This window comes from Rhamphochromis sp. 'chilingali' (genome assembly GCF_963969265.1).
Source record: "Rhamphochromis sp. 'chilingali' genome assembly, chromosome: 18".
Lineage (NCBI taxonomy): Eukaryota > Metazoa > Chordata > Actinopteri > Cichliformes > Cichlidae > Rhamphochromis > Rhamphochromis sp. 'chilingali'.
Window position 1 is genome coordinate 24,358,553 of NC_137945.1, and position 23,400 is coordinate 24,381,952.

Sequence of the window (23,400 nt, forward strand, 5' to 3'; positions counted from 1 at the left end):
CACTGTAGATGTGCTATAGAAGATTAGGCTCTGTACTAATTATAAACAGTGAAATGCTGCCAGCAATTTATTGCTTTGATTGTAAAACCCTGCAAAGGCAATATGACGAGAAGAAGCTACCTAAAGAATGTTATCATGCTTCTTAGACGTCTTGCGGCGTACTGTGTTTATATGGTCTCTCTAACCTTAAAGCTACACAGCCTGATACACATAAAAGTAGTTTGTGTATCGGTAAGCCCAAATTATTAGGTTATTGCTAGGCTTCACATGACTTCAGCTTCCTGAACAGAAATGCTTGTAATTAATAATTACAAACAACCATCTATGTTATGACTGAAAACATGTGGTGGCTTATACTAACTGAAACCACTGTATCATAAGGGGGCTTGCCATCAAGCAAACCCCTTTGTAGGATTTCTGAACAGACTGAGGAGGACTTATCTGCTGTAATCCTGACCGAGGCACCATGATGATGATGGTACCAAAATAAAGCTACCCTTAATTTGACAAAGTGTAAAATAAATTATAAGAATTTTACACTTTTGTTTCAGGAACATGAGAGTCCAGATTGATACAGCACGGTCAAATGATGTGTTGAATAATGCTAGTCATTTGTCACATGATTTATGTGATGATGATGGTGATGAGATGATAAATACTTTATCATCCCATATTTAGGAGGCTCTTTTGTCACAGCTGTTGAAATGATGATGAAATAATAATAATATGTGGCAGAGGCCTTTCTACTAGATACATAATAGTTTAGCAAAATATAGTATTTGGTATGAAAGATTTCCTCTTTCTGTTCTTGTACAGCTGAGCTGAATCAGTCTTTTTGAGAAGGTGCTCCACTACCTGTCCGGTAAGTGGTATAGAGGGTGGTCAGGATTATTCATGATGCATAACAGTTTGTTCAGTGACTTTCTCTTCACCAAAACTTCACATGTGTCCCGTCTGCAGCCAATCACAGAGCCAGCCTTCATTTTATTCAGTCTGTTGGTGTCACAACACACTGCTGCTCCCCCAGCAGACCCAGCAAAGCACACTGCACTCACAAATGACCACTAGAAAACGTTTAACATTTAACTGCAAACACACTGAAGTATTCCATCTTCTTTAGTAAAAAAGAGAATCTGCCCATCCTCTTCTTGTATGTTGATCTCTCAGTTCAGCCTGCTGTGCAGACAACCAGGTATTTGTACTCCACCACCACATCAACATCCTAGCTCAGCATGTAGCCGTCCTCTTCCTTCTCAACTCGATCAACATCTCTCTGGTTTTAAGAAACAGAGGAGTTCTTCCAGACCGCTCCACAAAATCATCCAGTAGTGCTCCGTCCTCCTCCTGCAAATACATCTAACTAAACTATTAGTTGTACTGAAATCAGCAGCATTTTTTTCATTTGAAATGTAGTATTACAGTCATACTACTGTTACTTTTACTGTATCGAAGCATTTTCATAATCCAAACAGTAACGTTTTAACTGACACAGTAAATAGTTTTATCAAAAAACTGCAACATCTATATAAGTATCCACTGTCAGGTATCACCTGGACTGGAGTTATTCCTTATGTCTTTATCTTGTCCTTTATAAGAAAGGAAAAACTAACATTTTCTCCAGAAATAATCATACAGTCAAAATGAAGCAGTTAATTGTATGTTGCACATGGTTAAAATGTTGATAACCCTCATAATTATTATACTAGTCAGTGCCATGGAAATATCACTAACGCGTGCAGATATGACAGTGCAGAAGGCGCTGTTTCTCTCTCCGACACTTTAGTTTTTAGAAGCTCACGTGTACCACCTTTCACCTGACAGCGAAGGCAACACGGCATGGCCGAGGTTTGCTTGTGGGAATTGTAGTCTGATTTGCTTGAGCCCTTCGTTGTGACGTGCCAGGCGAAACTACAAGTCCCAGATTGTTTAAGGCGGAAATAGCGAGACAAAACACGGCTAGGCTACAGCACAACACGGCAGAGAAGATGTCGCGTGTTGTTAAAAAGAGAAAACTGGACGAAATCCGACAGGATAGGCTTTATTTTGACAGCTATTCCGATGTGACTATCCACGAGGAAATGATAGCAGACCACGTCCGAACCAACACGTACCGGACGGCGATACTGAAGAACAGTGAGTCAGTTCGGGGTAAAGTTGTTCTGGACGTCGGGGCAGGAACCGGCGTTTTGAGCATCTTCTGTGCTCAGGCTGGAGCTAAAAAGGTGTACGCCGTGGAGGCCTGCTCAATAGCGGAGCAAGCCCAGATAACAGTCAAACACAACAACATGGAGGACAGAATTGAAGTCATTCGAGGAACAGTGGAGACGGTGGACCTGCCGGAGACCGTGGACGTGATAGTGAGCGAGTGGATGGGTTATGCCCTTCTGCACGAGTCCATGCTCAACTCGGTCCTCTATGCACGCGACAAGTGGCTGAAGCCGGGCGGCATCATTCTGCCGAGCAAAGCCGAACTCTACATCACACCTGTTATTGACCCGGTGGTGGAGGACCGCCTGCACTTCTGGTACACAGTCAAAGACCAGTATGGAGTGGACATGTCCTGCATGTCCGGCTTCGCCCGGAAATGTATCATGAACTCAGACATCACTGTTAGCTCTGTGACCTGCGAGGATGTACTCTCCCACCCGGCCCGCTTCGCCGAGCTCGACCTGCACTCGGTCACCCCGGAGGAGCTGCGGTCCGTGAAGGGCCAGTTCAGGTGCGAGTCGTTCGGCTCGTCGGCAGTGAACGCATTCTGTGTTTATTTCACGGTGACTTTCCCGTGCCCGGATAGCACGGCTCCCCTCGTTCTCTCCACGTCTCCGTGCAAACCAGAGACACACTGGAAGCAAGCGGTGCTGTACCTGGACGCTCCGGTGGAAGTGGTGCAGGACACACCGATTACTGGAGAAGTTAGAATGTATCCCTCAGAGGAAAACGCCAGGCATATATGTATCCACGTGGACTACTCTATAGGAGAGCAGAAGCGACAGTCCAAGACTTTTTCCATCCCTGATTGGAGCTCTGAGGCTCAGCCATAGCGTGCCATCAACACCAAAATGCACTTCATTCACCATGTGTCACACCTGTATGCCCGAGTCCTCTTATTGTGTCATGGTTATCCATGGATCTTAAAATTCCTGGGAAAATGAGGCAGTGGTGTCACTTTATAATATATTGGCAAAAATATAATATCACAGTAGGCCTCCCCAGCAAATGAATGGACAGCTGCAGATTAAGACACAGAATAAAGATTGGCCAAGGAATTTAACCTTTTTGTGCATGTGCATGTCTAAAAAGTAAAAGCACATTTTCTTTATTTAGTGTTTGGGTTTTAATTTTGTATGTTTGATTAGTTCTTTTACAATTCATTAATTGATTGAATCATTCATGAAATAGCCCCTGAAATACAAAAGGAAAACAGCCTGTTTATGCCCACATCTTCAAATGTCTTGTTTTTCTTGTCTTAGTAGAAAACACCTTCAAAAATTAGTTGTTTATCAATATGTTTAAGATGATTTAAAAGTTTTGATACATCAGTGTGTACTAGGAAGAAACCTTCAGAAAGTCTGGCTAAAAGAAGAGTTTGAGGTGAATTTGTAGCTGCTTGTAATCAGTCGCTCTGAGGCAGGTTTATAAAATGTTAAATTCAACACCATGCTGCAGGCATCTGATATTCTGATAAACTCGGCCATTTATATTGTGTGGAATCTCATCAAAATTCTGCATTCAAATGAGCATCAGACCAATATATTGACTTGGACTAGCTGCAGTCAGGCAGGAGGCTGCATCCTACATGACTTTGGCTGCTGTTCAGTTACTTTTTAATGAAGTACCAAATTGGCTCATTATTTTGGTTTAAAACTAGGCTGCACTGTCATCTGTTGATAGAAAACACCAGCCTAATAAAAACTTATAATTCTACTAAAGCATTCTACATAAAAAAGCACAAGATATCTTGCCAGTATACCTGTTTTTGAACAGTTTGAAATGATAGTTTTATAAACTTTACCAGGCAGGAGTTTCAAAAAGTAACTTATTTATTGACTGAAGAAAGAAAAAAGTCATCTGTTTATGTCGGAGTTTGCAGTGCTTGTTTTCAGGTATAATGCAAAACTTTGATTAGTGGGCCAGAATCAGATTTAGAGAAAAGATTCATTTGTTCTTAATTTGTGGGTCTCAGTCCTTTTTCAAAAACTTTATTGCATTCAATCACGACACACACCACTCACCTTAACACTGCTGAACAACGGCAGTTCTTAGCAACGACACTCCAGAATGGGGTAGCTCCCTTCAGCAGAACAAAGTGCCCCGCTGCTGTGCTAAAGAGAAAAAATACCTCCTCGCGAGACACGACAAAGACCCCAAAGCATTGGCTTGACTTTTAAACCTCCCGTATCCCCATCCGATCAGAACTCTACAGGAGATGCTGGGACATGTTGCATCCATATCCCAAAGTTCCCAAATGAATGCAGACTGCTCCATGCCAGACACCAGTGGACACAGGCAGAGGTTCTGTGCCCAAGGAGCAGGAATGACACCTACTCATTATTGGAAAGGCGAGCTGCTGTTTCTGTAGGTGCTTTGAATCAGAGACAATGTGTTGATTAAACCTTTTGTAAAGACTTAAAGCCAAAGCTTGTGGAGTAAGAGCATGCAGCCTCTCTGATGCAACAGTTAAATACAGATTCCTGACAGTGTTCACTGATGATTGTTCTTTCAGGCCCTATTATCACCTGGCATTCATGTGTTTCTGCATCATCAATACAAACATTACCCATTGTCTAATGAGCGTATGTAAAATTAATCATGAGCTGTAGTGTCTGCAAATCAATCCCATTGTGTATCAATTCAAAAAGAAGTGAAAAGGCCGAATCGCTGTAGCTAAATACCTGCTGTCCTTTTGTATTTATATTTTAATATCTTGTATATATTGCTATATGCAGTTCTTCTTTGCAACCCATTTTGGGCCAAACTTATATGCAGTTTTATAACAATGGAAAAATCTTCTGTCTGACAACTTACTGACATTCAATCATTTCTCCAATCGACTGCTTAGTGTGTTTTACAAAAGGAGAAGCAGATGCAGAAACATCATTTATAATATCCAGTTACTGATATGAGCAGCTTGAAATGTAACTAAGGTAACATACTGAGCTTATGGTCAGTTAGATGTACGAGCTTTATAAAAACAAGCCGTGTCAGTTAAAGTCTAAAGATGAAGTGTGCAACGGCACTTTAATAAATAGATATCCAGAATTAGAATTAATATTTGTATTTACTGCCAAATGTGCTTTACAAGCAGAACCAGGCAAAGAAATAGTTTTTATACTGTAGTTGTAAATTGATGTCTGTGGATAGGAGCTGGGCCAAACCTGGTTAAGCTCTTTTATCAGTCATTTGCTTTACTGGCAAACTTTTATATTACTGCTATAAAAGGGTCACAAAAGGGTTGTTTGCAATCAGAAACAAAACACGGTGAAATGCGATGGGCAGTGGTGCAATTTTTAAAAGAATTGTTCAAGAAGATGGATGGATGGATACTATCTCAAGTTTGTACACTTTGTTGTCTTGTATAGTCTCTTTAAATTAAAATTCAGCCTAATCTGATTCTGTTAATTTATAGAATTTTAAGTATAAAATGTAATATTTTATACTTAAATTGGTTTCAGAAAATGCGGGCTTAGTTATGACCACATCAGGTCATTGTAGTCAAATGTCAGATGGGGTTTCCACTGTGACGGGCTGTGTTCTACCACAGGTAGCGAGCTGGGTGGGTCTTTGTGAGTGGTTTTGCAGCACAAAAACTACATTTGTGTCCATACACTTTCCACACAAATTTAATTCTTCTTTTGCACCTGTCCTAATGCACACCCACAGAGACTCACTCTCTTCTTGACTTCCACAGGTAGCTGAAAAAAAAGCCCTGAGGCAGAACAAAGGAGGGTGTCCAGAGAATAGAAATGTCAAATGCAGCGCAGGCAGCCGCCGTTAAGCCCAGAATCGCACTCTTGCATGCACGGCCACTCTCGGCTGCTAAATGCTAAACTAATTGTGATCCATTCCTGCCTGAAATGATTTGGAAACCATTAGAAACAAGTGTTGAAACTCGAAATGGGATTATTTGGGTTGCATCGCACAGCAATTTAGGAGCCAATCAATAGACAATGTGCTTAATCTAACAGATTTCAAGACTCATTGTTCACTGGAGGTCTGGTGAGTGAGACGGAGACAGGACAGAGTGGGACTTGCTGAACTGGAATCACAACATGAAGCCATCTTTAGATTTAATTTTATCTAACTATAAATGTGATGTTATTAGCGTATAGCATTATATTACTGTGTATTCAAAATTATTTGTGTTGAAATGAAAATGTTTACTTTTGTAGCAAAATCATCAGTACTACTAAAATGCAGGATACAGTTATTCACTGTAAAGATGAGCAAATGAAAATGCAGGAATCTAGTACAGATTTATTTCTTGTAATAATAAAATTTCACAGTATAAAAATTCTGTCTTTATTTTAATCTAAAAGACTTAAACCATGTTGAATCACTGTGCAGAGTTCAAACAGTGAGGTCATAATATTGAAATGTACTGCTTTAAACAAAATGTCCCAACACAAAACTGTAAGAACGCTCACAGCCTTTTACATATGGATTCAAAAAAGACCAGAAATATATTTTATTAACTCACTGGCTCTATTAGAAGCCAAATTTAATAGTTTGGCACACAGATTAGAAATTTTGGGATTTTCTCCCAACCCTGCAATTGGATTGGCTCGAGCCTCTTTAAGTTGGACAGAAAACATCTGTGATCAACAACAATTTATCACAGCTAATCTTTCTGTATGATTCAAGCAAGATATCCTCATTCTTGTTTTGTAGCTTTTCCAAAGCTGATTTGGCCGGCCTCTATGCCCCAGGTCGTGTTCTAACACCCAGTCTGAGCTTTTTGGCATTCTCCAGCAGCTTCAGTTCCTTCTTTCCTCTGTTGCCAAAACTCTCCCAGTTCATGCCAAAGAGCTGTCCTGTGTCGTGCTATGATGCCGCCGACACTGAAACTTGCAAGTCTATTTTTGATTTCATCTCTCCATAAAATTAGATGAAAATTGTGTTTCCTCTATCTGCCTTTTAACAAACTCTGACTGTTGTCAGCAAATGGTCCTTTATTGAATCTTTCCTGACTGTGTCTACAGTTTGCAAAGAAACCCTCAGTGTATTAATGTCAAAGCCAACTGTGTTCCTACAGACTATGAATATACAGTTTTCAAATGTCTCTATAGTTTGGGGGTGAGGGTAGAAAGAGACGGGGAAAGGACGTACAATTAGACTTATACTCTGTAATTAGTGCAACAAATGTATGATATTAGTTAAAAACATATATAGTGCATCATCAAAAAGGGAATTCTGGAAATATTTGATGATTTAAACACCTTCAAACTAGTAATACTTTTTAATAGACTCCAGTAGCCACTACCGTTGAGGACATGTCATGAATTGATTCATGATGCAGAGCACTCATGCAGTATACCATCTTGTATAAGTGGAACTATTATGCCTTTCTACTGTCTAACAGTGCCAAAATCTCAGGCTTCAGACTGCTTTAAAAATTCAAGTTCTAAAGTTGTTGTTTTTTTCTATCTTTGCCTCTTTCTGATGTCATACAGAGAGGATATCCTTTACGATGGTCCTCAGGTACAGAGTTGTGGTTGCGAGCTCAGCAGGCCCTCGGACCAGCTGTTTGTGAGGGGCAGCCAATCGCACAAAAATGGACCTATTTGGAGCTGTAACCTTAAAGGGAGAGGCAATAAACTGAGGTTCCACTAAGGTCCAACACATGATGCATTATTACATTTTTGAACAGTGAATCATGCAAAACTACCCTGCTAGATTGTAAGTTTAAAATATATAGAGGTAGAAGAGAGCATAGTAGGATATATATATATATACATATATATATATATATATATATATATATATATATATATATATATATATATGAACCCATTATATATAACGGGTTTTCATGTTACATGTTATTATGGTGATATGGTGGCTTTGTCCTTGAGTTGTCAGCCTGTAGAAAGAACACAGTGTACAGTTCCTCACATCTGAGCCACTCAGCTCAGTTTACAATGCTCTTATTACCCTGAAAATTAATATATTTTGTTTGACATCTGTATTAACAGCAATCCAGCTGAAGAAAGAAACCTAACCTAACCGTACAGAATAACTTTGATAAAAAAGGCTTTTCACCAGAACCCGCAATGGAAATCTGTAAAACCAGTTCACACTTTATAAAATACTATTCGAAATGTGATGGATCTTAAGCTAGGCAATAGCTCACCTCCATATTCAACATTTCACTGCGACTCTGAGAGATCAACAAGTATGAATTATGCATTTTGAAACTTAAATAGAAAAATGTAAATCTGCGTAAAGTAATCTGGTTTGATTCGAGATAATTGTCAGTGTTGGAAGAAAGTAATTTTTCCCTGTTGATGTTTTTAATGATCAGATTAACATGCATATCAAAACAGTCTTTATAGTTCAGCGTGGATCCTACATTTAATCCTATAAAAAGTGGAAAATCACTGACTGTGTATTTCAGAGCTGGATTCTGGTGGCACACGATATCTTATTGTAGCTGCTCATTCATCCTGATATGCTAATGACACCGTGAATAAGCCAATGGGATTCGATTCCCACAGTCGGTTACTGTAACCAATATTTCTGTCAGCATATCCTGTGAGGACAAATTGGGAGCATGGTATTGACGAAAGCTAATTTGGTGCAAGAGCCCTCAGAGTGGTGGACTTCATTTCTCTGGGGCCCAGCAGGCCAGACCATTTGTCATCATTATCATTAGCAACAGGAACTGAATAGAATAGAATAGAATAGAATAGAATAGAATAGAATAGCCTTTATTGTCATTGTACAGAGTACAACGAAATTGGAGTGCCACTCCCTTGGTGCAAGTTTCAATAATAAATATAAATGTAAAATATAAAAAGTACAAAAAAAACAATCGTAAGTACTCAAACAATAGTATGTACAATATATACAGGATAGCAGCATTAATATAATGACAGTATGAATAGCAGCATAATATAATGACAGTGACGGTATGGAATAGGTTCAATTGTTTTTGTGCTTATTTACTACGGTGATAGCTCTGGGAAAGAAGCTATCCCTGAATCTGTTTGTCCTGGTTTTATGTGACCTGTACCGTCGGCCTGACGGTAATAGTTCAAACAGTTGGTTGCTGGGGTGAGAGTGGTCCTTGATGATATTGCCAGCTCTGCTGAGGTACCGAGAGTTTGCAGTGACCTCCAGTCTGGGCAGAGAGCAGCCAGTGATCTTCTGGGCTGTGTTGATGACCCTCTGCAGTACTTTCCTGTCCGCAGCTGAGCACCCTGCATACCATGTTGTTATGCCGTACGTTAGGATGCTCTCAATGGTGGCTCTGTAAAATGTCACCAGCAGCCTCTCCTCCAGGTTGTTCCTCCTGAGCACTCTCAGAAAGTGGAGACGCTGCTGGGCCTTTTTAACCACCGCTGTAGTATTTGCAGTCCAGGAGAGGTCATCAGAGATCTGCACGCCCAGAAACCTCATGGAGTGTACCCTCTCCACACAGCTCCCGTGAATGTAAAGTGGGGCCGGGTCTGCTCTGCACTTCCTGAAGTCCAAGATAAGTTCTTTAGTTTTCGTGGTGTTCAGTTGGAGGTTGTTAACTGAACACCACTCAGTCAGTCTGTTGACCTCATCTCTGTAGTCCGACTCATCCCCCCTTGAGATGAGTCCAACCACTGTGGTGTCATCCGCGAACTTTATGATGGTGTTTGAGAGATGGGTAGGGGAGCAGTCGGATGTGTAGAGCGTAAACAGGAGGGGACTCAAAACACATCCTTGTGGAGACCCGGTGCTGAGTGTGATGGTGCTGGACCGGTGGGGGCCGAGTCTGACAGACTGTGGTCTATTTGTCAGGAAGTCCTTGATCCAGAGGCAGATGGGGGTGGAGAGTCCCAGGTGAGACAGTTTCTGGACCAGGATCTCTGGGATGATATGATTGAATGCTGAGCTGAAGTCCAGAAAGAGCATTCTCACATAGCTTCCTCGGTGCTCCAGGTGACTCAGCGCAGTGTGGAGCGCTATGGTGATAGCGTCCTCGGTGGAACGATTTTTCCTGTAGGCAAATTGGTGGGGGTCCAGAGTGGGAGGCAGACCGGCCCTGATGTGCTGACAGACCAGTCTCTCAAAGCACTTCATCACTACAGGCGTAAGTGCAACAGGCCTGTAGTCATTTGGGCTGGCCACAGCTGTCTTCTTGGCGATGGGGATGATGGTGGAGGTTTTGAGGCAGGGCGGGACGGTGTTTGATGACAAGGAAAGGTTGAAGATTTTAGTGAAGACTCCGGTCAGTTCGTCAGCACATGCTCTGAGAACCTTTCCATGTATTCCATCAGGACCTGCCGCCTTCCTGGGATTCACTGACCTTAGAACACACCTCACTTGGTGCTCCCTAAGTGTTAGTGTGCCAGTGCTGGGGGCGGGTGGAAGTGGTGTGGCAGCTGAGGGCTTGGTCGTCTCAAAGCGGGCGAAGAAACGGTTTAGATCCTCAGCCAGTGAGGCATCAGTCCTAGATGTTGCCTGGTTATTGCTTCTGTAGTCGGTAATGTGATTGATCCCCTGCCACATTTTTCTGGGGTCGTTGACCCATGTGCCTACTGCTAAACCCCAAAATAACTGTGCTGTTCCACGTCCACATATTTTTTTCCTCAACAGTAATAAAACCGTAGACTTATTTAAATGAGAAACAGTATTTATTCTGCCCCTGAGCTGCAAATCTCAGCAGAGAAAGCGACTGCCTATCAGAAAAGCATCCAGCTGTAGGCACTGAGGCATGACTTCATGGACGGACACACACCGCACAACAAGGACAGATCTGGATGGCGCCTGTTAAGAAAGTAAATCCCAAATCACTCGCAGGGGCACATAAATCTGAACGGGATGGCCCTGATTCACAATCAGCCCGAGGCAGGCGGCTCTTTGCCTGTGAGCAAAGTACAAATCCACCAAACTGTGTGGCCACATCCTCCTCCCCCTCTTGTTCCCCACTAATCAGTTTTCAATCATGCACTTTTTGGATTATGCTTTTCTGTAATTCTTCTCAGGTATTGTTTTATAACTTAATATGATATTTCAATTTGGGTGAGTTGGGTTATGGGTTTAGGACACCGTGCAGGATTGGATAAGCAGCAGAGGTCTGCAGGCAGCAGATTGGAGCGGAGGGTTAGTGCCCGACTGAAAGGAGCACGATAAACGTTTGACACAAAGTCCGAATGGAGCAGGTGCATAATAGTGGTGAGGCTGACCTGATTCAGTCTTTTCCAAACGCATCCCACCCGGTGACGTGAGCCCTGTGTTGGTCCTGACACTTACTCACTGTCTCACCTCCAAAGAGACACATAGATGCTTTACATAGCAAGCTATGACTCCCTGTCATCACTAAAAGGTGATTAAAACTTGAATAATAGTGATTAAAATGAGATTCCCTAAATTTCCTTCCTCAACTTTTTGAATGTTTTATAACCAAACAATATGAACTCACCCAGTCTCCACACAACTCTGAAGGAATGTGGAGATTTGTGATATTTAAAGCAATGCAACAGTGTTGTGTTGAGTTAAACATTAATCAGCTTTGGTACTTTACCCACTGCCGTTATTGCATTTAAAAACATTGTAGCGCCTCATGTATTTGTCAGTGGCACAATCTACGACAGCACTTTCAGTGTCTGTAAGTATGAATTGCAGAAAAGTGTGTAAGATGTTTTCATTCTTGTTCATGTTCAGAATACTTCTGCCACTATCTTTCTGACACAATTTGACTGGTTTGTGTCATTTTGAAGATTTTGTATTCTAAATTAATTTTTAGTCTTGTTTTTATTAGTTGCAGTTTTATGTGTCTGCTCTGTCTCATCTGTTAGCATTGTTCCACTGTCTCTGTCATATGTAGCGCAAGTCTTTTTGCTTCTGTGTTAACCATTTGCATTTGGTTTGTTTCCTGTTTTACTTTGAAGGTGTGATTTCTTTCACATCTTGTGTTAGTTTTACTTGCTGCTGTGTGATTATCCTGATTGTTTTCACCTGTGTGTAATTTCATTGCACCTGTGTCTCATTCCCCCCTCTTTTGTGCTCCCAACCTGCCCAGTGTGTTTAAATAGTCCCTTCTTCCTCTTTGTCCTTGTCAGACTGTTTGTCAGCTGCATTGTTATGTTTCTGTTTGGCCTCCCTGTGCATACCCTCTGTGATCTCCTTGTGCTTCTGGGTTACTGATTATTTAACCCTTTGGTTTACTTTCTGCCCTAGCATGCCCTCTCTTTAACTTTTACTATTACTTGCACTATTCCTGTATTAATAACCTGCCTTCCTCTCCTCCTTCCACCCCATTGACTAACGGACAGACTCTTCTGGATACCGGCAACATTACCGTCCATTCAACAGGTGCAAAAAATTCAATACATCCGTCCCTGGCATCCGCCAGACAGGGATGTGCAAAAACAGCGTAACTCATCAATTTACTAATAACCATCATGAAGAAGAAGAAGAGGAAAAGGAAAACAAAACTTAACAGCACATAAGTGAAGTGGTGAGATACTGGAAGAGTGGGCCTCGTGATTATTGGTCTCTTAAGTAAAGAGCCATCTATTGAACCCACTGATGGATTTGATGGCACATGGTCATTTTGTCCTTGAATAATAATACTCCTCCACATTCAAACACACCCTCCTTTCATTTCCCTTGCTGACCTTTAGTGCGTCTTGTTCGTCACAGCCTTACCTTAACATGTTAACATACACGGGGTTATCTCTTAGTATTCAGCTACAGTTGTGGTCAAAAGTTTACATACACTTGTAAAGAATATAATATAATGGCTCTACCGAGTGTCCCGTTATTTCTAAAACTCTAATTTTTCTCTGATAGAGTGATTGGAACAGATACTTCTTTGTCACAAAAAACATTCATGAAGTTTGGTTCTTTTATGACTTTATTATGGGTTAACAGAAAAAAGTGATCACATCTGCTGGGTCAAAAATATACATACAGCAGTGCTAATATTTGGTTACATGTCCCTTAGCCATTTTCACTTCAATTAGGCGCTTTTGGTAGCCATCCACAAGCTTCTGGTTGAATCTTTGACCACTCCTCTTGACAGAATTAGTGCAGTTCAGTTAAATTTGATGGCTTTCTGACATGGACTTGTTTCTTCAGCATTGTCCACATGTTTTCAATGGGGTTTAAGTCAGGACTTTGGGAAGGCCATTCTAAAACCCTTATTCTAGCCTGACTTAGCCATTCCTTTACCACTTTTGATGTGTGTTTGGGATCATTGTCCTGTTGGAACACCCAACTGTGCCCAAGACCCAACCTTCGTGCTGATGATTTTAGGTTATGTTGAAGAATGTGAAGGTAATCCTCCTTCTTCATTGTCCCATTTACTCTCTGTAAAGCACCAGTTCCATTGGCAGCAAAACAGCCCCACAGCATAATACTCCCACCACCATGCTTGATTGTAGGCATGGTGTTCTTGGGGTTAAAGGCCTCACCTTTTCTCCTCCAAACATATCGCTGGGCATTGTGGCCAAAAAGCTCGATTTTTGTTTCGTCTGACCACAGAACTTTCCTCCAGAAGGTCTTATCTTTGTCCATGTGATCAGCAGCAAACTTCAGTCGAACCTTAAGGTGCCGCTTTTGGAACTAGGGCTTCCTTCTTGCACGGCAGCCTCTCAGTCCATGGAGATGCAAAACACGTATGACTGTGGACAATAACACCTGTGTTCCAGCAGCTTCTAATTCTTGGCAGATCTGCTTTTTGGTGATTCTTGGTTGACTCTTCACCCTCCTGACCAATTTTCTCTCAGCAGCAGGTGATAGCTTGCGTTTTCTTCCTGATCTTGGCAGTGACGAAACAGTGCCATGCACTTTATACTTACAAACAATTGTTTGCACTGTTGCTCTTGGGACATGCAGCTGCTTTGAAATGGCCCCAAGTGACTTTCCTGACTTGTTCAAGTTAATAATTCGCTTTTTCAGATCCATGCTAAGCTCCTTTGACTTTCCCATTGTAGCGTTTGTGGGCGTTTGTATCCAATGAGCCCTATTTAACTGGCCTAAGAGAAGTCAGCAGCTGTAGTCACTCATAATCACTCACAAGAAGTTAAGAGGCCATGCTATGAAGCTCAGTTCACTGACAACTTTGTAAGTCACCAAAATTGCTAATTCATGTTGCTGTATGTATATTTTTGACCCAGCAAATGTGATCACTTTTTTCTGTTAACCCATAATAAAGTCATAAAAGAACCAAACTTCATGAATGTTTTTTGTGACAAAGAAGTATCTGTTCCAATCACTCTATCAGAGAAAAATCAGAGTTTTAGAAATAACGGGACACTCGGTAGAGCCATTATATTATATTCTTTACAAGTGTATGTAAACTTTTGACCACAACTGTACTTTAGCCTTTTATTGGCGAATGGCTTCATTTACAGAATCCCTGTTCAAACCCAGTCTGCGTGAGCTTAGTGTTTTTAGGCCTTGAATAAAAGACAGAATAGGGCTTAACAGTCTGTAGATGAGCTTCAGAAATGTATTGTGAGTCCACATTTTATATGGTGTCTTTGTATTGAGTCAATAAGTGGGAATTTAATGTGCTCTTTGGTAGCTTTCCTCTGCGCTCTCCTCTTTCTTGTCGCTGAGTGAATTAGAAAAAGAGGTTCATGTCAGGCAAGTTGCCCTTGGGCTCACAGAAGAGAGGGAAAAAGAGAGAGGCAGCTGCATGAAGAGCTGTCTTCTCAGCTCAGATGGTCAACACTGTATCCTTAACCTTTCCACAGTGACACGAGTAAAGTGAGAGATGAATTAATTGACACTGGAACGGTCCCATGAAACAAAATGTTTCGTGGGCCATGTTAGAGTACTGGATTTGATAGGGTTTATTGATTAGTGACTCAACTGACTTATTGTTGAGATTTCTAGCCTTGAAAACTCTGTTTCTGACTCATATGCTGCCTTGGAAGCCCACTCCCTCAGCTGTAACTGCTAAAGATGCAAGACAAGTGAGCAAATAATGTAATATTCTCCAATTTGAAAAGTAAAAAAAACAAATCAGGCAAAAGTTGTTTCACGGCATGCTTCTGTTTGATTTATCAGTTGATTGACTTGCTTAACCCCTCTAGTGTTGCAATATGTTGTCATTCACAGCTTATATAATCCATTGTTCCAGCTCTTTGCATAGCAGTATAAGTTTTACATGTTTGTCTACTCAGACGGTACACCTTTGACTTTTAACAACGTGACTTTAAGCAAACAAAACACCTCTCTGGAAGCAGCTGCTCGAAATGAAGACTAACAGAATTACTGCCAGCCGTTTTTCCATAGAGCTTTTTTCTTTTCCCACTCAGTAGCGATGCTCCTGTTTCCAAAGTTTTAATGCTGTCACATATTTAGACAGTGCATTTCCTACTTAAAGCCATATAATTGTAAAAAAAAAAAAAAAAAATTTAAAAGAAAATTAAAAATTAAAGAATATGTATATTTCTGTTCATGGTTGCACTCAGTAGAATTAAACTTCAGGTGAAAGCCAGTTGTCAAAGCCTCACCACCTCATTGTGTCTGAGAGCAGTGGGTCTGGCCACTCTGCCGTCTCCGAGGATCTTCTTTTTTTTTCTTTCTTTTTTTAAGGGGCCACTCGAGGTATCTCAGTGTCTCTCCTTTTTTTTTTTTTTAAATCTTTCTTTCTTTCTTTTTCTTTTTTTTAATAACCAAACGATTTAAAGATACAATTACTTTGTGGGATTTTCTCCTGGAAAAATCTCCACCTGTGTGTCCAGGTCTAAGTGACGTTGCGTCGGTGCAGGGAGCTCCTCTCCATTCCCCGGGAGCGGCAGAGACAAGCGGGTCGCGGAGTGTGCCGTTCTCGCGCCGTGCTAAGATGTCCCGTTTTAAAGCGGATTTATTTGTCTGCAACAGGCTACATTACCGGCTGCTACCGACGGAATGAACCACCGAAGCCCAAGGTGAGAGGCTCAGGCAGCCGATTTATTTCTTTAATTGATGTCCAGCTGGATGGAGGGGCGCATAAACTTTTGAAGCTTCGCTACGACGCGCGCCAAGTGGGCAACCAAAAGGTGCGTCGTGATAAGAGAAAGTAAGGCGACTATTTTGAGATCACATGCTATTTTTTTTTTTTTACCTTTCAGGTTCTCTTTGCTGTGCTTTCATTCGGCACCACACTCTCCCGTGCGGAGAGATGCTCTAATAAAAAGCGGTACCTTTTCTGTGGTACATCCAGTATGAGATCAGGTGTAGCCTGAATGCCGCTGTCCTACTAAGAAAGTGCTGTTTCACACTTTCTTTGAACAGAAAGATTTATCTTAAAATCTTGCTCCAAATCACTTGTATACGTTGTTTAAAGGACACGTGGATGCGCTGTAGGTGCACAGAACCAAAGCAGGAAGCATTTCCACGTCTAACTCGAAACGAATCAGCACTGCTGCGTGCCGATATTCCCACTTTAAAGTCAAACTAAAAATTACAATAACGCTTGGCAGACACTTGTCATCAAATACTTTTTTTTTCTCTCAGGCTCTTTGATCGATATTTTAAAAAAGAAGAAAAAAGCCCAACGAACGTTTTCTATGAAGTCTGTGTGTCTGTTCTTTCCTTTTAACCACATCCTTGAACATCACCAGCCTTAACACAGGTTGGTTTCGGGTAGGGGGTGACTAGGGGCCTGTCTTGGCCTTTAGAGACTAGATAGACTGTAGACACTCGTTCAACTGTAAGGCTGTCAAGCTACTGTGAGGTTAACCTGCGCGCCAAGTGTCATGACCTGACTCCTTAACATCCCGTCTTCTCTTGCTCCTTGTGTTAAGGGGTGATAATACAGAACACACTGGGCGCTAACTAAATAATAATAATTATTATTATAATTTTTTTTAAAAAGTAGGTTATGAGATCCTTAAATTAATATAAACAACGTTGCTTCTTCACCCACAGGTGTTAAACTTCGAATGTTAAACTCTGATAAACAGATTTTTGTATTATTTATATCTAAGTAATCCCACGGACGTATTCACCCACAGTAACTGAGTTTTAAAATTTTAAAATAGACACTTTCAGTGGAGCCTTCGCCCTTATTTGTTCATTTCCATTTTTTTTCAGTCTTGGTTATATTATGCTAATCTGTCCCAATTTACACGTATTTGGAATTAAAACAGCCCGTTTAACGAGGCGGGACCAGTGAACGTATGGTACCACTGTTTTTATTTGCGTCAGAGGGATTTTGGAGCAATTACGCACCATTTTGAATAGTTACAACACACATTAAATTCGCTTTACTAGAACTATAGCTAATAAATCTAATTATAAATAAGATCCTGGCATTTCAACACGTTCACACTTCACAATGGCTTTGCATGTGAAATCAAAAGCACAAATATTGTTTTTTTCTTCTATTTTTTTCCTCTCACATGCTCGGATGGCTGTTAAGTAGTAATCACCAAGAGTATGATCCCCCCCTCTATTTTGCCCGGATGCAATCATTCCTTTGAGACTATATTCACGCCCACATTTGTTGGATAATTTAACTCGATCAGCCGACTCGTGTGAACTCAACCAAACAAGGTTCAACTACAGACAATCCCCCTCCCTTCTGAGTTTCTAACGGGTCCCGAAAGAGGATTGTGCGTGTTGATGTCTGTGAAGAAGGGGTGTGGGTGGGGGGTGGAGGAGTATGTCGAAGTGGAGAAGGGCTGGAGGGGTGTGGAGAAAAACCATAGGTATGCGTGTGTGGGGGGGGGGGAAACACGCTGAGTGTGCGTCTCATCTAATAGAGCCTCGGAACGCATTATCTTCCCCGTCATCTCCGTCTGTGCGGTTGGTGCTGCGCCTTGCTGGGGAAACGGCCAGGAGAAGATGCGTTGATGCGAGCGGATATTCTCAGCAGCCGAGACTAATTGTCTGTGATTCATGTCCCTGTTGAGTGGCTGAAACCTATTCATAGCCAGGGAGAAGGAGAGAAAGGGGAGAGTGGGGACGGGATCCGCGCAGAGATCCGCTCTCAGCAGTCTTTGGAAATATAGGAAGCAGATCGCAGAGAGGAGGAAAGCGCGCCAGCAGGTCAAAGTTTCTTTCGCGGTACTGCGTGTGTGTGCGTTTGTGTGTATGGGATGGGGTGGGGGGTTCCCTTTTCCGTGGACATCATTGTGCTTCAGGTTTGACACCGTGATGGAATGACACCAGAAAAGAGGATGATGGACACTTTGGCACCGGAGTCTTGCTCAGAGATCCCCCGCGTTTCCAGCAGGCGCGGTGCTGACCGAGCCCTCAGGACGGTGATCAGTCATTTGTTTTGAAGTGGGAGGAAAATCCTCCTCTTGATTGAAACAAGAGCGAGAGATGGTGCGCGCAGCGATTCCTCGGAGACTGACGTGCGTACTCATCACGTTCCCGTTAAGGAGCGCGTCTTAAAGAGCTTCATTCTTCGTTCATGTTCATTCTGCTGCTCTGAACTTGTTGAGCGGCGTTAAAGAGCAGCGGGACTCCCAGAGAGGCACTCAAAGAAATGTGAGTTTTCCATTTGCTTGTGAAGTTTACTTTTTCTTTTGTGCGTTGAGGAATAATTTTTACACTCCGGTTAATAAATTCTAACATTGCTGGAAGTTGGTGAGTCTGGTTTATATGCATTTATCTCCAGCAATAAACAGCTAAGGATGGGGCAGGCAGCTGTTGGGCTTTGGTTTCTGGACAGCTTGACAAAGTTTAAAGCAAAGAAGACGTGTTAACATGTAGAAATAAGGTGCCCTTGAATTCATCCAAAAACATGACACAATTTCCTCAGGTCATTTTTTAGAGGCGCCCCCTTGTGGAACTTATTACAACGTCCTTGCTTCACTGCCATGTATAATTATATTAGTGTCACGCTGCAAGCAGTTACTCCACCTTTAATGCATCCTTGTGTTGTCTCTTGCATTTAGAAGCTTTTTTGGTATATTTGGTTTAGGTGTTGGTCACTTTTGCACATTTGGTAGCTCCTGGTGTGATTTAAAGATGCTTCCTAGCCCAATGAGTGACACCAGGTCTGTCACAAAGCAGTATGTGGCAGTACAGTTATGCTATTTTTTTTAAAATAATAGTTATAATCTTCAAGACTAGAATGGCTTCACCTTGAATTAGTCTAAAAAAAAACCCTTGCTGTTTTAAGCAGATGCCTTTAACCATTATCATTAAACATGAGCGCTCTTTGGTTCAGGCTCCATCCAAATTCTGACTGGAGGATCACAGTGTGCATTGGAGGGTTTCTGGATTTAGTTTACACTTCATACACAGCATCAGCTACACTTGTTTTTGGCATAAATGAGTGACTGATATCAGATTTGAAGTCACTTTGTGCTTTATGTGCTTTGTCATTTATATCTAATGCTATCAAAAACTCGTAGGTAACACTGAGCCATCATTTGTGTGCTCCAAGCGTCTGTCGCTTTAAACTGTGTGACTATTCCAACCTTTTCACAATACTGTCAGCTTGAGAGAGCTACCTGGGTGAGCACATTCTTCAGAGCTAAAGTGGACATTTTGAGCATCGAGACATGTCACTGTGGTTGCAGAATAATGTGCTAGCAGCCTTTTTAGGAAAAGTGTCTTTAATAATGCATAAGGTGTTCCTGTGTCGCAAAGAGAAGCATGCTCGGTGGCGAGGGGAAGCAGAGAAAAGGAGGAGGGAGGGAGGGAGCAAGTAGGAGTGATCTTGTCTCACTGTCTCATCGGGTGCCCCACGCGCTGCTCTATATGTGCAGCTGGAGTAACTGACGCCCGAGGGCGTTCAGCTCGACTTGGGTCAGCATCGCCACAGTCACCCTGTCAAAAGTGCTGCTCCCGCACACACAGAGCACACAAGGCAGCTTGAGCAGCTCAGAGGAAGGGGTGGGGGTGGATGGAAAGAGGGAGTGATGGAGGACGGTGGCGGATACAGCTGGTGGAGGCAAGTGAAGCACGTCTTCTTTGGCCGTCAGGGATTTGTGCGCCTTCAGAGGCCTGACCTGTCTGGCTCCAGTAGATGCTTGATTCAAAGACAGACTGCAGCCACATCCTGTTTAAGGAATGATTACCTTAGAGTTCCAGCATGGCTTTTTGATAGCCAGCACTATCCAGTTTTCACTGCCTATTATCTTGTCCATTTTTCACTTTTTTTATCCTGAGGGTGGGAAAGCTTCTCGGAGAAGAGCAACTGAAATTCTTAACGAATGAACATCAGGTTGACAGAACTCGTGGCTCTGTTCTTTTATTGCATCTGGTTCCGTCAGACATTTATCACACCAGGAGAGGAAAACAAGGGCCAGTGCAAGCCCAGTTAACAAAAACAGGCAAATTATTTGTCTAACCCCGCAGCGGAGCTTTAACTCTGAGCTCTTGTGAGTCAGCCCACTCATCTCCACCACACAGTCTCTTCATATTAAAAGATCATAAGCCTGCCAATTGAAGGTGGCGACATTTTCAGAAGTGGAAAAAAAGTGCTAAGTGATGGACTGAGTCGCAGGCAAGCTCACTCGCATTATAGGCGTGCTCACATGAGCGCTGGTTGTCATGTTTTCAGGGCCATGCTCCACTCTCCGTATGTTTATTCATGAGGACAGTGGCCCTATTGGCAGGTTGTTAACAGGCAAGATTAGGGATTCTGAAAAAAAGCAGGCAGAGAAATCTGGTGAGCGGCGCGCAGAGAGCAGGCAGGAGGGTTTTTTCTTTCCTGAAGCCTAGCCAGCTTCTATCTTTATCTATCTTTCATCTGTTTCCGACTGTCTGCCATCCTGTCTTTCTCCCCTTCTCACTCCTGCGTTCTTGTTTCTCTTATAGTAAGGCACTGGTAGGGAATATGAAACAGGTGGAGTCAGAAAAGATGAAAGCAGGTAGCGACAGGACAGAAGCAGGGTCAGAAATTGCCCTTGAAAGTGCATAAAATGTGTGAAATTAAAAATGAAAGGCAGGAAAATAGCTCAAATATCAGCTGTAAGCTCGTAATTTTTCCACCGCACCTTGTCCTGAGTGCACCCTTTAGAGCTAAAGTGGACACTTTTTACATTTTGGGACATTATTACTCATCAAATTGCTTTATAATGTGGCAGGTGTGTAAGTACTGCCCCCTGTGGGCCATTGTAGATGGTTTGGAAGCGATTATGACCTGATAGTTCTTTTTGGTTGGGTGACAAAATGGCCTCTTTTGTTCACAGGCGGACTAAAAAAAATAAAAGAAATGCTGTCCGAAGCAGTGGAGAATGTTGGCAGTCAATCGCAGGAGAAAATGCTGAACCCACACAAACCACTGGTCAACAGAAATGAATTTTCAATATAAACAGAAATTAGAAAGTGGAAGAATGGGGAATTAAAGTGGGACAAAAGCACTGGATTTAGATTCAGACGTACACATTTAGGGCTAGAGTGAGAAAAAAGGAAGAACTACAAACTGATAAGGAGTCGTCCTTTCATTAGTTTATTTGACAATGTGCATGGTTTACAAGTTACTCCCACTAGTAGTGAAGTGCAGCTCTGGGGACATGCACGTAACTTTTTCCTTGTGATGAGGATAAACAGTCAGTGCTCGTGTGCTCCTCTGGGATGAAATGGAAGAGGACGCAGAGGGCCGTTTCTCAGCCCCAGAGAGAGGTGTTCAGTTGGGTGAAAAGGCTGCTTTTGATGGGTGGTGACCTCACCAACCGAACAACCCCATCCCAGTTCTACGGGGCCTTGTGAAAGATTCATGTGTCTAAATATAAAAGCTTGCAGGTTGCAGCCTGGCGGGTTGATGTCTACAGTCCCCTGATGTTTCAGACAGGCTGTGAGGAACTGCTCTACTGTATGTGGTTTATGACACTGCCTGAACAAGGCTCTTGAATACGTTGCTATTTTCCCCGGAGTGACTAACACTTTTTGTTTCTAAGATTTTTTTTTAATCACACTCACACTTCTGTAAAGACCTTTAATAGAAGTTAAAGCTGCTTTTTATTTCCTCTGCCCCACCTTAAAATCACTGCTTTAACGTCTTGAAGTAATTTTTCTTTACAATCCAGTAGTAAGCATCTGTTGTTCTCCAGGCTCTGTGTTCAACCCATTCAGGTTGACATATAGTAACTGTGCATTAAAGCACCAACACCTTAAATATGTTTAATTTCATCGGGTTTGTGTCATTATGGAAACAACTGAGTGGAGACACAGCGCAGGGATTCATTTGGACAAAGCAAATCCTCACATATAACATTTTGGTGAAAACTTTTGCAGTAAATGATGGCCTGAAGTCTTTGTCTCGCAGATAGCAGCAGATGCTTGATGCTCTCTCCGGGCTTCACTGTAATCTCCTTGAGCTCGTGGGTTCTGTGGGGTGTCTGCTCTCAGCCAGTGGAGGAAATACCTCGTCTTTACTCTAAAATGTTCTTTGGTTGTTTAGGAAAACAGTCTTGCTGGATGATGACAAATTTTCCAGTTAGGTTTAACCCATCAGTTGAATTTGTGCACCTCTGCATCGTGTCATGTGTGAAACAATCAGTTCCACCGGAAGCATTTTAAGACAAAATAGCTGCAACTTCCATGTTTGATGCTCTGGGTGGAGCTGCTTATTTTTTTAGTTTTCCTGTCTTTCTTCTTTCTACGTTTAGACAAAACTTGCTCCCTCATTTCATACGCTTGTGCTCCAAAACTTTCTTTTTGGATGTTTATGTGAGCTGCAGGTGGCCTTTCTGCTTTTGAGGCTTACCGTGGTTTTGCATCTTGCAGCAGGTCCTCTGAGCATCTGCAAGAAGTCTTCTCTTGATTGTTGACACTGCAACCTGTGCACACACATGCTGGAGTACCTTCTTGACTAACTGCACAGTCATAAAGGGTTTTTCTTCAGCATGCAAATTAAGATCTGTTCAGCTCCCAGACTTGTGCTCTCCAGTCTACTGGGGTCTTTGCGTCATTCTCCCGTACAAATCTGCTTTTCAGAAAATGAAAACTTCTTTAAATCCTTATGTAAGATTTTTGAGACTTATTATTTTGCACGGTCTGCCCTAAACCCCTCATGTTCACTAAAAAGTCTACCTTCAGTCTAAATGGCAACTCCACTCCGACCCACACAGTAGGTCTTTTGCACATACAGTCATATCGAAACAACGTCCCTGCTGAAGAAACAAAGAAACAGTTATTTTAACTTAACAAAACAGAGCAGAAGCAAAATAATGTATGGCTGTATGTGTAAAAATCTTAATAATTCAATTTCTCAATCTAATGTTCATGTTTTTAAGCTTACTGCTATTCAAAACGTGCTCCATTTGTCACTGCTTTACTAGGATGTTTTGCCTTCAGTATATT

At 42.0% G+C, this 23,400-nt stretch overlaps 2 protein-coding genes across 4 annotated transcripts in view; both read left to right on the forward strand.

The window, feature by feature from the left end:
• The first annotated feature begins 987 nt into the window (after positions 1-987).
• Positions 988-6,483, forward strand: prmt6 (protein arginine methyltransferase 6). The gene has a single exon (XM_080864313.1). It carries the CDS (start codon positions 1,986-1,988, stop codon positions 3,039-3,041), a length of 1,056 nt encoding a protein of 351 aa, XP_080720439.1. The 5' UTR covers positions 988-1,985; the 3' UTR covers positions 3,042-6,483.
• Positions 6,484-15,945: 9,462 nt separating this feature from the next.
• The window catches only part of ntng1a (netrin g1a), a 132,236-nt gene continuing 124,781 nt past the window's right edge, over positions 15,946-23,400 (forward strand). For 2 of the 3 annotated variants that reach the window (XM_080865753.1, XM_080865752.1), the window contains exon 1: positions 15,946-16,079. The gene's annotated coding sequence lies outside the window, so the exon portion shown is untranslated. Of the gene's footprint in view, positions 16,080-17,907; positions 18,631-23,400 lie in introns of those variants that run through there. The other variant, XM_080865751.1, reaches the window with a different exon arrangement.

Coding starts and splice junctions, on each gene's coding strand:
- prmt6 (XM_080864313.1), top strand. CDS start 1,986: ATGTCGCGTGTTGTTAAAAAGAGAAAACTGGACGAAATCCGACAGGAT.